The sequence below is a fragment of the Trichogramma pretiosum genome, unplaced genomic scaffold, assembly GCF_000599845.2.
Source record: "Trichogramma pretiosum strain Unisexual culture from Peru unplaced genomic scaffold, Tpre_2.0 scaffold30, whole genome shotgun sequence".
NCBI lineage: Eukaryota > Metazoa > Arthropoda > Insecta > Hymenoptera > Trichogrammatidae > Trichogramma > Trichogramma pretiosum.
The window spans coordinates 212,682-229,051 of record NW_019641675.1 but is presented as its reverse complement, the minus strand read 5'-3'; the positions used below and the strand labels follow the sequence as shown (position 1 = coordinate 229,051).

General features: G+C 41.7%; 1 protein-coding gene across 2 annotated transcripts in view; it reads right to left on the bottom strand.

The window, feature by feature from the left end:
- Nucleotides 1-657: 657 nt before the first annotated feature.
- LOC106652982 (mucin-5AC-like) overlaps nt 658-16,370 on the bottom strand; it is a 77,663-nt gene continuing 61,950 nt past the window's right edge. The window contains exons 3-7 of one of the 2 annotated variants that reach the window (XM_023460688.1): nt 12,835-12,881; nt 6,742-6,895; nt 6,599-6,640; nt 6,315-6,430; nt 658-6,219 (exon numbers count right to left, since the gene is read on the bottom strand). In XM_023460688.1, the coding sequence (XP_023316456.1) occupies nt 1,819-6,219; nt 6,315-6,430; nt 6,599-6,640; nt 6,742-6,895; nt 12,835-12,881 (4,760 nt within the window). In that variant the 3' untranslated portion in view covers nt 658-1,818. The remainder of the gene's footprint in view (nt 6,220-6,314; nt 6,431-6,598; nt 6,641-6,741; nt 6,896-12,834; nt 12,882-16,370) is intronic. The other variant, XM_023460689.1, reaches the window with a different exon arrangement.

The following is a 16,370-nucleotide window of genomic DNA, read 5'->3' as shown; positions in this document are numbered from 1 at the left end:
GATAGCATCAAGCAAAATCTCGCAGTCGTTTGAAGTGTGAAAGGATCTTAAAGAACTATGTACCCTCACTTCAATGAATCTTTTGCATTTGTCTGCAGGTTAAACTAAAATTTGTTAAAGTAGCGTACATAAATGCATCAACCTAAATCAGTAAATTAGATGTGGTCCTTTTATTGTTTTATTATGCTGCTATAAATTAATGATGAAATCGTAGATAAGATACCGTTGAAAGAAAACTGGAAACATTGTGTTAATGAAATAAAATTGAAAATTACTAATTTATGGTACATATTATAACAAAACCCTCATTTATTTATTCACATTCTGTACAAACATATTTTACATAAAATTGGTAAATCTACTTTATGTATTACTCACACATCCACATAAAAAATCCTTTAACGCATATATATGTGGTGAAAAATAAGTAAGTAACCGAATTTTCATATTTGAGTATTTCAGAGAGTATTTCATTATGGATTAAATTTTACTCAGTTATTAATTTACCGACACCATACACCTTGTACATTTTCATAAAAATTACATGATCTTGTGTCTTATGCAGAGTTGACTAATTTATAGGTCTTACAATATGGAATATCTTAGTGCCCAATTATAAGGGGAGCATGGAATATCAATAATTTTGATGGTTTACGATTTTATAAATATATAATTATATTTCTTAACTATGGCAGTTATCCAGCCTGATGCCATTGAGTTATTTAACGGTATAAATTCTATAACATTAAAGAGTTATACGTTCTCTATTCTTAATTTCAATATTACATTTTAAATAAAACAGTCATGAATAAAATATATATTAATCATCAATTAAAAATTAAAAATTTAGCGATAAAACGAGCCTGTAACAATGATATTCAAAACATCTATAGCTCAAACATGACTCGTCAATGATTTTCTCTTTCAATCGATAATTTGATAAATTGTGAAGTCCAAAACTTGTTTCAATATAATCTCGTGATTATGGTTAATCGGCGCATACATTTAGGTTTATTACACATATACGATATTACATTTATACATATGCATAATATTTTATGATATAAAAAGAAAAATATTATCGTAGATAGTTAGTCTAACATGGAATATTTCATAATTAACTGTTCAACATTGAGAACAGAACGTAACGAGTCATTTTTAGGAACGAGAAAATACAATTTTCCTCATTTTCAAATGTCCAAGCTCGGAAACACGGAAGAAGGACTATTTCGTATAGCTCGCAGCTTCATCTAGTACGTATTATAGCTCTAAATACATGGTAACTAATTAAAATTCTTTAATAGAAATAAAAATAGATTATAAATGCAAACACATTGGTATACTCAATATGTAATGCCTTAACATATACATCTGGCAAACATTTCAAGCTAATAAATATATTACAAACTTTTTTTTCAGCGGCAGTTCTTAACAGAGCCCTCGAGCTTTTTTTCAAATAATTATAGCTAAAAGTTACTTAATCCGTTTCTGCTGGCCAATAAATTTATCTATTTGATGAAAACATAAGGAGTGAATTGCTGTTTATTAGAATAATAATTAGCACATTCTTCGACGTAATTGAGATTAATGGCATTATATGGACTGTGTGATTCTGTCATTTTATTATCATTAACATTAAATAAATGACAATTCGATATAGCATCTTTGCTGAGTTGGAGTGGATATTATAATTTGTCAATAGATAATAAATAATAAGATGTACTTCTTTTTCGTATATCGATCTATTCGAGTATGCGTACTCTACAATTAAACAGGCTCTTAGCAAAAGATCAATGCTATTCAATTACTCGAACGATTTCAACCCCATTTGGCTGCGATTGTGTAGAGCGACCTGAGCAGGTCGAGGGCTCTACTGTCGGAAATGGTTCCCTCCTCGGTAGATTTAGCTTTTCTATCGGATCTCGGATTATTGTTCGATGCAACCTTAGCGTAGGACGAATTTGACTTGACGGTCGAGGCTTTGAATTTTCTGCCCGATCGACTTCGATAAGTCGTGACTACAGGCTCACCGGGCGTTGTGCTGGTGATCGGCGCCGAAGTGGTGGCCGCAATCGTCGAGGGACTTTTGGCATCTTTGCCGAGAGGCAAGTGCAATTTGCTGATTCCTTTGATCAGCTCTCTCGACTCCTCGGACGTGAACTCGTTCACGGGCAATTTCAGCAGCGCGTTCAAAACTTCCTCCTTTTCCTCTTCCATCGTTTTGTTTTGCGGCCCGTTGCAGTGACTAATCAACAAGAGTACCAGCTGTCTCACCGTCGCGTTGTTGTCCGCCTGCTTCATGACTTTCATCAGCGTATTGGAGCTAGACTCGTTGAGCGAGCCGAACATGTTGTGCGCCATCTGAATCTCGTTCTCGGTTATGTTAAAAATGCTAATTCTAGTGGGTACGTCGGGACTGGTCGGCGGCACCGCGTTGGTCGCTGTTATCGACGACGTTATCGTCGTCGTTATGCTCGATCTAGTAGTATAGGTCGGCGTCGGAGTCGCCGTGTTGTCGTTGCCGGCGAAATTGATGTTCGGCAGCAGAGTGAAGGCCGTGGGCGAGTCGTTGTTGTTGGGCGCCCACTGCCACGGCGTCGACTGGTCGTTGGCGAAGTTCTGCGGCGTCACCGAGTTGCTCGCGTCGTTGGCGAACAGCTCGTCCCTCGGAGCCACCGTTGTGCTTCTGAAATCGATGTTGGACGACGGCTGAGATATTCTTGGCTCGCCGCTGTCCAGGCCTCGATTGATGTGATCGGGATCGATGAACACCGTAGTCTCCCACAATTGAGTCACCGTCGGAGAGGACGTCCAGAGGTGATTATTTTGGTTGTTGTGATTGTTTTTATTGAAGTTGTTCTCATTGTTCGTTTGTTTTTGATTGGACGCAGACTTTACATTCTTGCGTTCGTTGCTGTCAACGCTATTGAAACTGTTTTTGAAATTGGTATTTGAGCTACTCGCTGTAACCAGAGACTCAGCCTTCCTAGGTTTGACCGTCGTAGGATCGTAGTACCTTATCCTGAAGGGCTCTTTAGTCGTTGTTGAAGTAGTAGTAGTAGTGGTACTCGATGTCGTTGTTTCTTGCGGTCTTTTGTACACCGGTGTGACATTGCTACCGGATGTTCCTGTGTTAACGGATTTCGTTTTCGTGGTTGTGCTGATAGGAGCCGTATTAGCGGTACTCGAAACGGAATAGCTCGTCGAGAAAGCAGGCGGTGTTAGAACATCTGACAGTTTGAGATTGGTATCGATGCTAGATTGACTTGGTACGAAATTTTGTGGAGGCGCAATTTCGTAAGTCGCCGGAGTCGAAGATGCCACATAGTTGTCGCTGATGGGAGTGGAATTAGACGGCTTGACATTTTTGCCGTAAGGTGAATAAGTTGTGGCTGAATTATTCTGGAAGCCACCGTACCTGCTTTGCTCGTTGGGTAAATAATTCGAATAATCTTTACCGTTGTTGTAGTCGTTGGATTTGTAATTGATTTTCTTTGAGTCGAAAACAGCGTTACCTCCGTAGGAGAATCTGTTATCAGATTTAGGCTGGGTGTAGCTACTTTGAGCTTCGTTTAACGATTCATCGGGATATGGCGTAGTTCTTGCGAAATAATCTGGAGTATAATATGGCTGGTAAGTAGTTTCATTTGAATCATTCTTAGTAGTTTCCGGAACAACGGTGGTAGTGGTTATCGGTCTTCGCCGTCTGATACCATTGATATCGTCCGAAAAGTCCAAAACCTCGTCTTTTTCTTTAGTCACGGATGGATAATCCTCGGTGGTCGTAGGAATATCGGTAGTGATCTCATTCTCGATATTTTGCGGTTCCGTGGGTCTAATTTCCGTTAGAACTCGCTTGAACGTATCGGGATCTTGCAAGTAAGCCGATAAAGCTTGAGTGAAGACTTGCGCTAACTCTCTTAATTTTGTGTTGTTGGACTTTTTAACTCCGTTCAGTGGGCCTTCGCTTTGTTGAATGTCCAAGTCACTCGAATCTTCGTCCGCAAAGTTCTCGTCGTCGCTCATGTCGTAACTAGTGTCACCGGTGATATTGTTTTCGAGAGCATTATTCAAGTTGAACAATTCGATGTAAGAACTAATGGTATGTTGCGTCAAGATGCTAGTTGGAAGGTCAATAACAGAAGTGTTTTTCTTCTCAATAGGATTGGGAGTTGTTTCAAAGTATTGGAAATTGATGACCGAATCGGTGGGTCCTTCGGTGTTATAATCCTCATCGGTGTTCGCAAAGTACAAAGCCAACGAATGCAAAGTCGATGGTCCAGCCGAGGCCTTAGGTTCGAAGTTATAACTTGTGTTATTGATATTGTTCAAATTCAGGTTGGGAACCGTACCCTCCAACCCTTGCAACGACTTCAACATATTCAACGCGTGCTCTCGTTCCTGCACCGGTCTATTATCGAAGTTGCTCTTCTCGTTCGCATAGGGCGATGAAGTAGTTCTTTCAGGTAGATAAGTAGCTCTATTTCCTGACTTGCCGTAATCGGAGGACACATAATTCTCGGCTTTAGCTCCCACGGGTAAATTCCTGGTCAGCTGATTGAAGTTTTGTTGGAAGCTCGGCCTGGGGGTCGTACTCGTGGTGAAGGCGTAACTCTTGGTGAACGGTACGTATGGGCCGAGGGTCGACAATTCTTTTCCGTGCTGATAAGTGATACTAGTATCGTAAGGACTAGGTGTGCGGCGAGGAACTGTGGAATTGTTGTTGGACCTCTCGGTCGAGGCGGCCACTTGATTCTGTGGGTTATTGACGAATTTGGACGGGGTGTATCTGGCGGTGTCGTCCGCTTGAATGTCATTGACTGCGCCGAAGGCCGTGTTTTCTCGATAAACCGGTCTCGCCGTGGTGAAGGATCCCGAATAATTATCGGTGTATTGAGTGGTGAACTCACCACTGTCGTAATTCGTCGTTATGGTTTCTGGTTTGCTGGTAGTCTCTTTCCTCACGTAAACGGGTCTCTGAGTCATTGGTGCATAGGTCGTGTACCTCTCGCCACTGTCATCGGTCGGAGGTGGATTCGTGTACTTTTCACCGAAGTTCTTGGCAAAATTGAACGGCGAGTATGTCGTTGCAACGTCGGGATAGTTAGTGGAACTTTCGGAATTCCTGTAAGTCGTTCCTTGATCCTGATTATTTTGTCGGAAGTACTCGGTGTTGGTGTACGATCTCAGAGTGGTACTCTGCTGCGCTTCGTCGTTCGATGGAGTGGTCGTTCTTGGTTTATAAATCGGTGCATATGTGGGTCCGGGGAATGGTGGAATGGTCACACGGGAACGAACCAAATTTTGTGGACTAGTTAAAGTGTTTCCAGCTGTAGTGGCCGTCGATTGTTGATTATTCGTCTGCGGTGTCGAGGTTGTGGCTTTGTTGCTGCTCGTGAAGAAGCTATTGTACTGATTGGAATTCGGCGGTCTGAATTTGCCATTGTTGCGGCTGGATACGAAAGCGGCGCTCTCGGCCAAGTGTTGAAATTCTCTAATAGGACTAGCGGTTGACGTACGGAACGTTGTGGCTTCCGTGTAGACTGGCGTGACTTTCTGCACTCCGGCGTTGAAATTTTGCCGAGTAAAAGTTCGAGGTTTGTTGGGCTTGACGGCTTGCTTGTCTTCGCGTTGGGCATTCACATTCGCCGCTGAGCCGTAGTAAACGTCCTCTTGATTGGATTTACCTTGATGATTGTAAAACTTGACTGATTGGACATTTTTGCCGTCGTTTGAGTACAGCTGATTCAATTGCCGATTACTCTGAGCTTTTCTGTAATCCTCCTTGGGTCGGGGGATCGTACTTTCGTCGTAGCGATGATTCGGGTACTGTACTTGACTTCCTGATTTCGAGGCTTGCTTTTCGTAAACGTCGTTATGGTTCTGATTTGACTTGGCATTCTTATCGTTGGACAGTTGATTCTGAGACGCAGATTGGCCGAACGGGTTCGATCTGCCATTTTGACGATCGTCGTAATCCACGTTCTGATGGTAATTGTCGTCGTTGTTTGTCCTGTGGAATTCCGATGTCATCTTCTTCTTCTCGACGCGTTTTCTTTCTTCCTCGGCGAGATACTCGGAACTCTGCTCGTAGAGTTCAGCTGATCTTGCGCAATCCACCTTGAACCACCAGTCGCAAATCAATTGCGACTGTTGAAAGATGGTGCCGTTTGGACATAGGAAGGATATTTTTCGGCCGTTGTCGCATATGTGAAAAACCTAAAAGAAAGCATGAAATTAGTAAATACGATAGACAGAAATTGTATAAATTTTGTAAATAAAATTATATATTTGGCGATCCGTATTTTCATTACTTGACAATTGGTTTCTAAATCAGCGTAGTATCCGCCTCTTTGTCCACGACAGCTGAACGTTGTTGCGGGAATAGTTGTCAACGCTGGATAATCCACTCCGGGTTGGCCAGTGATTTCTAAAATTTTATAATAATGAACCAAAAAGAATTAAAGTATTTTTTAACTACATAAAAAAAGTACTAGCGAGGACGGAAAAAGGTATTCAGTTCTAGGGAGATGATTTTGTAAAAACATGCATGACATATATGTATTAGTATATGATTTATAGATTTGATTTATCATACCCTCGGATGATTTGTTAAACAATTCCTCATCACCAAAAATGACTAGGATTGCCATGAGAGAGAAATGAGAAAAACATTAATTGTCGAGTGCGAAGCATAATTATGCGATATGTATTTTTGTTAGTACGAAAAAAGAAATGAACCTTGTATCTTCAAGTACTCGCCATTTTTGTCCGACGCTAGCCGCTTGACCAGTTTGCTCAGAGCTTTGACATCTTCCACCGATGCTTCTTCGCTAGCCACGTCAAGCTCGGTGAGGAGCTCCGGAAGCCTCGATCTTTCCTCATCGTTGGACGACTGCAAAATCGTACGATAAAAGAAACAAATTATTACAACATAGAAATACCAATTGCGTCAGTCCCCTCCTACACGTATAACATAAACAAAAACTTCGATCGGACATCGTAAAACATCCGAAATTCTACCGAAAGCGAGAGGTAACGAAAAAAAAATCAAGTGCAATACCCTCGCGATTACTCAATCGGTCGGCTGCCGCCGCCGGTGTCATAAAACAGTCGCTGAGCCGATCTCTCGCACGCACCAGCTTTTTCGGAAAATACCTTCGGAAGTATTTCGTGTATCTTTCGAGCGCGCATAGCTGTGCATACATGCGTAAACGTGCTGCACACGCACACACGCGTCGGCGGTGTTACTTTTCGCGCTCTTTCGCACAATTGCTTATAAGTTTAAGAGGGCGCGAGGCGCGTACAACGTCTCTCGTGCGATTCTCGTAGACACAACATTGTTAGCTCACGGAGTTGCGTGAGAAAACTCGCGCCTTTTTTCCCTTGACTGATAGCGATCCGCGCACGCGGCGCCGAGTGTGTCTAGCAGCAGGAGCAGCAGCAGCTCTTTGCCTTGAATGAAAGTTATGCCAGTATATCTATATAAATGCGCGAATATGTGCACCTTTGCTTTGGTCTAATTGAATAGACGCGCTCGCAAGAGGTGTATAATATACGCGAGCAAAAACGATGAATATAATATACGCAGTAGCTCCGAAATATGAAGAAAAAAAAGGCGAAACTTTTCAACGGATTGGATACGGCGCGATTAAAGCAGGAGCGCGAGACATAATGCCTGGGCGCTCGAGAGGTGCTATATAACAAAGTTCGACGCCGTCTATAGTACGCATAGTGAATGGCGTTCCTGGCGAATGGCAACCGGTCGAGCGTCGAATAGCGAACGGTTGTATGCTCCAAGGATTTTCGCCGCTCGGAGTAATGGCTCGCTCAAGTTTTACATCGGGGCTAAAATTGATGGCTCTTAAAAAGTTTGACCAGTTGTAAAATTGGCCTTTTAATTATACATATTATCAGATTGTAACGATCGCTCGAAGCGCTGCGGCTCGAATTTTTGACGACCCAGTAAATTGCGAACTTTATTTTCAATAATAAATGCAATGAATACGGGTAGCAGTGAAGGATCTTACATTAATGGTATAATTTTATTCAAGAGTAAATATTAAAATTTTTCTATAGCCTTTCGCACGAAATTGTGCGGAGTTGGTTTTTTAGGCCAAGATTTCGTAACATGTATTAATTTTACGATATTTGCATTATTAAGAAGGTCGATGAAATTTCATAAAAGATTTTGAAGTTTACGATTATCGGTTCAATTTAAATTTTATGAATGCATTTAGAGCATTATTATATTGAATTTATCGATATAGCTTTATTTAGAAATAATAATCTTTTAGAGACGTAAAAAAGTTTAAGCGCGAGTGATGCAATTTTCTAACAAAAGTTTTCCTATTCTTTACAAGTATTTAGCAAGTGCGAATTAATTTTCAATAATTCAAATAAATACATGAAATATCTTCCCACTATGGGCCAATGCATCGAACTCTGCCGGGAAACAACGCGAATAATAATATAAATAGAAACGTGTATATAATGCAATCTGGTATCTGTGTCGTTGATCTACATTACACGTCGTATACTGTCAAGAGAATGCGCAGAATCAGTTTTGAGGCGCAAAAGGAATATCTGGAGTATACATTTTAATCGGCCCTGCACTGCTCCCGCGCGCGTGGTTACATGTATTTTCCCGAGGTTTGCGTAAACAGCAGCGGCAATAGTAATCCGACATTACTCGCTGCTTCCATGTGTACTTGTTAACAACCGAATGTGTATGGAGTTGGTTACTTTTAAGTATGGGAATCGAGCGGCGGCGGGCCGCGCGGTATTAGTTACAATCCGCATTTCGGTTGACACTCGATATATAAATGCAAGGTATACTTTTGCAAGCAATGCGCTCCCCATATTCATTTTCGGCATCGACCCAAGTTTTCGATAACTTTTTTTCCCCTTTATGTACACGTAATTCTGTTATTACACGTGCGCGTAGTACAGATCCAAAACAGTAACCACGCGTGAAACAAAGTTTGATTAAATCAACATATCACGACGAGAAATTCATGCGCGAGCAAAACCATATGCATATGAATGCTTCAAGCAAAAGAAGAAACTTATTCGCTATATATACAAATCTCCGGCTATGCATCACGTGACACGTACGTATGTGCCACCCACCCGTACACACACATGTAACAAACTATCAAGTTGCATCCCTGCGCACAGAACTTTCCATCGAACTAGCAGCAGCGCCGTATTGCAGTTATATCCGTCGCACGAAAACTCCTGTCTCTGTAACAGTTCGAGCGCGCACGTATATTACATTCACGTTGTAAGGAAGACACACTCGTAGACACACGTGAAATCTCCGTGGACAGGATAGCCATACGAAAAAGCCAACAGCAACAACAATAATAACGTCGTCGATATTGTTATATCAGTAGCAGCTACAGAGAGAGAGAGACGTGCGCGTTATCTACAAAATCTCGCATGCGGTTGTAATGTGTGTGTGTGTGTGTCTGTGTGCCTAACACGTGTTAGATAATTCAATCTGACCCAGCCTGGCGTGAAATATGAGTTTAAGCGATCGTTAAATCGATGCCGGTCACGGCCCGACGATCGCGGTGCGCGCATATCCGACCGCACAGCTACCTACCTATATATATCTATCTATCTACGTATGTATATTCGTTTATCGTTCATACATGTATACGGAAAACTCAAGCGCTCAAATTTATCGTATACGTGCGATCTTCTTGTCAGCTATATATATATATGTAGGTGTGTGGGTTTGTGTTCTACTACGGTCCTTCCTGCGCGGTTCTCGCATCACGCGGAGTTTATACAAAAGGAGAAAGGGTAAAACTATGCGGTGGGCATTTTGTTTTAGGATCCGGAGCACACAGCGCACACACGTTTATATGTGTACACAAACATTTTATATATATATACATGTAGTTGCGCAAGGACGCCCGAAAGTTGCAACGCGGCCCGGTGTATAGTGTGCATCGTTTACCAAAGCATCGCCGAGTCGTTATTGTTTTATATACCCAGCTCGGATTGATCAATAAAATTCCTCCCTTTCCTCTTCGAAATTATAAATTTAAAAAAAACGTTATCATCGACAGTCGCGTGACGCTCGATTAGCGCCCTCTGATCTACCCGTTTCCAATACGGCCCCCTGTTAATTGGATAAATTATTTTTCATATTTTTGCCTTCGTTATCCGTAGAGGAATCGCGCTTCTGGCAAATCGATACATAACAATGTAATGCCCATGCTCGGCGTGTATTTTACAAGGTTATATTTTATTGAACGATTGCGATCTAACACTTAGTACATAAATTCAAAGCGGCTTCGCGCGCCCGCTCGAGCGCTGCAGCTGCACAGCGAAATTCGTGCGTCTAGAAATATATTAAGATATGTACAAGGTAAATCCCCAGTTGCCTCGTCTAGGCAGATCTATCTTGTATGAGGCAGTGGAAGTAGAAATTAAATTAGAATTAAAAGAAAATGATTGAAAAAATGAAAAAACAATAAGCGCCATAAATTGTAGAATTTCTGTGTTAATTTTTTTGATGATAGATAATGATAGAAAATCCTCACAATCTATGTTAATCCAGTGTATGACTCTAGTAAAAATGACTGTTTAAAATGTTCCAAAATATATGAACACGCATTGGCTTTTTTTAGCGATTTTTCTTTTGTAATTATTTTACAAATATGAAGCGTATTTTAAATGACCTTGAAAAAAAAATGTTATTGCTTCAAAAAATATGCATCAGTTTTCCGACACTAAGAAATAGATTTAAGCCCCCACCGCTAGATGGCGAGTGGTCTCATCTGTAAAGCTGCAAGTAACAAAGTAAAAAAATTGTATAACTTGACGCATGGGTGTGAATTTTTTTTATAGTGTGATGTTATCTAATTTGGTATGAAAATATTTGTTGAGTTCTCTGTTCGTAAGAAATCAACGACGATCATCGTAAAGCTCGATGACAAAAATCGAGTCTTACGTTAATAAATTATTTCCTTGAAAAACAATACTCTCGTGCCGCAATATAATACCCCGCGCGCGCGAGTCCCGCGAGAAGAGAGCTCGCTGCATATATAGGTATATATATATACGTATATAAAAACACGCGGGCGCATGGCACGAGGGAAAGAGATAGCGCTTGGCTGCGTATTATAGAGTAATGGGAGAAAGGAGTACGTAACCGTGTAGAACTATGCTATATATAGCCCGGGATGAGCAACTACTCGTAGCACAACACAACGCGCCGTATATAATACCCACGCCTCTTTAATGATAGCCATGCCACTATACGGCGAGACGCATAAGAGATGCACACCGCACGTACGTAGGAAGTCGCGCGTCGATGCGACTCGTGTGCGCCACTCACGCGCAGATTCTTTCCTTTGTTTATGCGCAGTACATCTATATCTATGCGACTTTCGATAAAGATTTAAGGTACACACGTGTGTGTATGTGTGCGCGCGCGCGGTTATATGGTTTTAGCTGCAGCCTGCCTGGCCCTGACCATGTTCATTATCCTTGATTCGAGGTAGATATGTCAATTGTTCTGCTATGTTCAGCAGTAAAAGCGAACCCTGGAAGCATTAGTCCCGCTTCATAAACTTCAGTGTCCGTCGTTGATACGAACCATATACGAGTCCTGCGCCGGGCGTCTTATCGACTTTTTATCAGATGTGCCACCATGCGCGCATCGTTAAAAATCAATCATACAGCATATTCGCGCGCGTAAAATAACTGAACCGAGATACGTAAAATTTTAATAATAATTTTCCTGAAAATTACGTAACGACGGATAGTTCAAGTTTTCTCCAGGCTGCTGCTACAGACTTTTGCGATATCATAACTCGGTGTACATATGGTCCGTCGCGTCGTGTCGCTACTGGACGAGAACGAAGTATATCGCACGTACGTCCGTGTGCTAATACCACACCTATAAGCACACACGCCGGTGCATATATAGATAATGACAACTTCCGTATTAACGCGCGGATAACTATCCCTTCGCCGCGCGCGCGTTACATCTTTCGGAAAAAGAGTCTCTCTCGAGCAGGCTGCTCCAAAGAGAGAGACTAGACGAATTTGCAACTCGAATTCACGAATGGGAGGAGTAGAACAGGCTAAAGTAGTACAGCGAGGACCACTGCAGCAGCAGCAGCAGCAGCAGCTCTTCCATAATGGCATTGCGTCAGGATTCACGTGTATAAGCTATGGCATTGTTTTGCCGATCTGATGAACTCCACCGGAAGCTTTACAGCATAGGTTGAGAGAGAAAGAGAGAGAGAGAGAGAGAGAGGTAGATACTTCTCGTTAACGCGAATCAGAGCCCCAGCTGTATATACGTATACATACCTGCTGCTGCTGCGCTGCAGCTCGTGCGGAGCGAGAGAATTACACTTGGCAGCGGCCCTCGCTCTTTCTCTCTATATATTCAGAGAGACAACTACAACTGCAGCAGCAGCAACAACAACAACAACTACAACAACAACATGACAGCACGAGGTGCTATATACGTGGGTATACGTCGGTGTGTGCATGTGTAGGCGTGAATCGAGAACGACGAGGCGTGGCTATTACATTCCCCGATTGTAAAGATCGACAGATTGATATAGTACGTAAAGGGCAGCCTGAGCCCGGCGCGCGAAAAGAGGAAACGTCATTGTTTCCGACTTGGCGCGCGATTAGTTCCTAGCTCTTCACGGATGACGATTAATTTTCTCCCGTTTACATATCCAATTTTGAGCTGGTACGTTGTTGTACGTGGGAATAATGGACCGTGTTACATCGTCCGATAGTCGCCATATTTCGAACGTTCGATGAGATAGAGAGAACAAAATAATAACCCACCTTGATTTCAATACAGTAGTGGCCTGGTACCAGAGTCGCTGCAGTGCCTGAAGCAAAGAAAAATTCAACATGTTCATTATCGGTAGTTCGGTACATAGATAATTTGGTTTATTATGGAAGCTATAAGATATTTTTTGTCGTTATTATGTATCGGGAAAAGTCGATAAGCATAAGGTTTTTGAAGTATCCGCGGAGAATCGGCTTTAACATTTCGTACTATACGTACAGTGGCGCAGGTTATTTATCCTGGAGGATATCACGTAATGAGTTGTATACAAGAGACGCTAATATACACACGTATACATACACAGAGAGATGCACACGCGCGGAGTTATGTGATATACTGCCGGAGCCTCATCGCGTATAAAAGCTTTTAGCGGCGCACTGTAGTTGCAGTTGTTGTCGCCGTCGTTGTCGTCCTGATGACAAAGGGAGAAACAGTATAATATCCAGAAGAAAATAAGCCAAGGCGCGCATACATATACACGAGGAGCTCTACTCGTATTATAATGCTAAAGGGGCGCCTACGAGAGATTATATGCATGCACTCGAGTCATCTTCGCGTTGCTCCGAATTCGTACATCTCTTTAGCTACTTTTGCCCGCTGTACATAAACCTATAACGGATCGTTTGAATACGAGCTCCTTTCGAATTCCGGACAAATATCGTCGAATTGTTCCTGCGCAGACGTTATCTGCGCGCATCTACACATAAATATTTTGGCGATTATCCCGCGCGTATATGAACTCATGTGGATACTTCGGCGAGCTCTAAATCGTCGTGATGCATGATGCCCAACTTTCACCTATAACATCGTTCACCTACTTCGAGCACAGTTTGTAGCTTCTCTCGAGAGTATAAATGTGCGATGCCGCGTTTTTTTCATGTTTGCTCAGCAGATATCGATAAACGAAAATCGATCAAATCGTACTTACTACGGGCAGATCTCGCTCGATTGCGTTTCCGTGAGAGAAGATTTATCTCCTCGTATAGTTGTGTACAAACGTAGCTCGTTTTCAAGATCGTTTACACCTTATTATTTATGAAAGAAAAGCAATTGAAATGTTTTTTTTTCTCTCCATTTTTGACGAGTATTTTCCTGAGTTGGCAAAACACAGAGATAGTGAGTAGCCTAGTATAGAAAACGGAAATATTTATATCAGCGAGACAGAGACACACACATTTGCATTCGCTCGACTGCTGCCCATGTGTCACACAGTCGACGACCCTTCTGCTACACACCGCTGCTGCTGCTGCTGCCATATACGCGTGAGAGGGAAAAGAAAATATATATACGTGAATTTTCAACCCTTCGTTTTTTTGTTTTTTTTTGTTTTTTTTTGTTTTTTGGGTAAAACTGAAACGTGTGACACAGTTGCTGCTGCCACCGATGTTACAGCACGTGCTCGCATAGCGAAAACGTCTATTTCAGATGTTTTCCTTGATTTGCATACACACGAGGCGGAAACAGCCAGCAGCAGGTACGACATAAAACCTTTACAGCGAGCCCTCATAAATAGTGCATTTCATCGTCCCGATTGAAGTGTAAATATGCTGTGGCGCGATGATATTGGGTGTACGCGTACTGCGCTGAATTCGTCGCAGCGAGTAAATTGCTCGTTGGATATGAATAAAACTCGAGGCTAGGCCAGGTCTAATCCAAAATGATATATTCGCGCATTGTGTTCATTACGAAGCTCACTCTTTCTCTCTGATGCTGCTGCTGCTACCGCTGCATCGGGAAGAGGCAATTTTCATAAATCTCTTACTCCGCGTAAATCAAGCGCGCGCATTGTCGCGCGCTTTGACGCACACGCTACTCGACGAAATGAAAAATAAAAAAGCTCGCGAATGAGCCTCTCACTCGCTGCGAAGCACACCCCTCGCGCGTCAATCTTTATTATAATAAAAAAAGGTGATTAATCTTCAGACAGAGAGAGATAGGGGCAATCAAAGCGCTCATGCGCGTATACGCGCATAGTCTGCCGCTGACACTTGATAGTTTCGTACATATATAGACGGCACTCTCGAGGGCTCGCGTCGCCACCACCGAGATGATGATCTGAACAATGAAAATCGGGGGCAACCCGACTGCCGACTGCATTATATACCTATCGACAGGCACGCTGCGGGAAAATCAATCGTGTGTCAAGGTGCAGCGAAGCAGTCGATCGTCTATACACACACACACGCCCGCACTCGCGCGCACACACATAAAGTGAAAACGACGTTGACAATTCGCGTCAAAGTTGAGAGAACGAGCTGTTTTCGATATACGCGATCTGTAAGTGCCCTGCAATACGAATTTATGAGCAATGCTTTGAAAAAATCTTTACCAGCCGAAGCTGAAATATGATTACTCGTTCCGTGTCTAACATTTTCAAAAATATTTGAAATTATTCTCTGATTCTCTTTGGCGTTGAGACTTGGAATACCCAAAGAAAAATCTACTTGGATTCGGAAAAGTGACATTTAAATGATGTCATTTTAGGTAATTGTTAAACTATAAATGCGTAAATTCAAATAGTTTTCATTCAACGATCATTATCTTAACGGAAAGATGTTATGGAACAAAAAGTGCTAAAAATCTTTCAAAGACTACGTCGGAATTTTTCCAGAATTTTTTGCATCATTTTAGGATTTTAAGTATCGCACCAGATTTGGAATAATTGTTAAGTATTAAATTTTTCCGTTAATTTGATGGTTTTCGAGAAACAAATAGAGATAATTTTTATGGGGCTACAGGTAGCTCTTTTTCAGTACATGCCGTGCCCCATAGAATCCTTTTTTAATTTCTCATTCTTCCATAATCGACGATCAGTGATAGAAAAATTTGTAAATATTTTAATATTACATTTAAGCTGCAAAGAAAAATTGACAAAGGAAACAGAGCTGTATTCGTTCCGTTTGTTTACGTCGTGCGTTGGATACGAGACCTCTCGGTGTGTAGCCCGGCACAGTGTTTTGACGTCCCATACCTTAAAGTACACCGCAAGGGCAGTGGTGCTGAGCCGATCGAGCATAAGCTGGCTCTCTTTGCATATAGGTATAGTTTTTCGAGTATAGCGAGCACACAGCTCCGTGATCTTCGCCAGTTTTCTCGTGTAGTTAGTGCGATCGGAAAAATAAATTATTATCGAAATCTTGAGTACAAAAAATGGAAGCCAATGATATACTTCATTGTGCAGTCAGGTAATTCTTATTTTACAAGAATGAAATTAAAAACGTATCATAACAAAATACTCGATCTAATTGACGTTATTTTAGAGTGAAAGAGGAGCCTAGAGATGAGTCAATTATTAAAAATGATCGTGATATGATTGATGAGAAACCCGATCTTGAAAACATTCAACTTTTATCATTTTCACGAGGAAATTCCGTAAGTGTTGATAATTAATTATATGTAACACGTATTATAGTTGTTATTTTAATGAAAATTTTTATGTAGCATTCGTTGTTCGACAGACTTTTCGAAAATATGAACAAAATCATGAAACTGAATTTGAAAACGAAGTGGAAATAGTCGTTGAATGTGA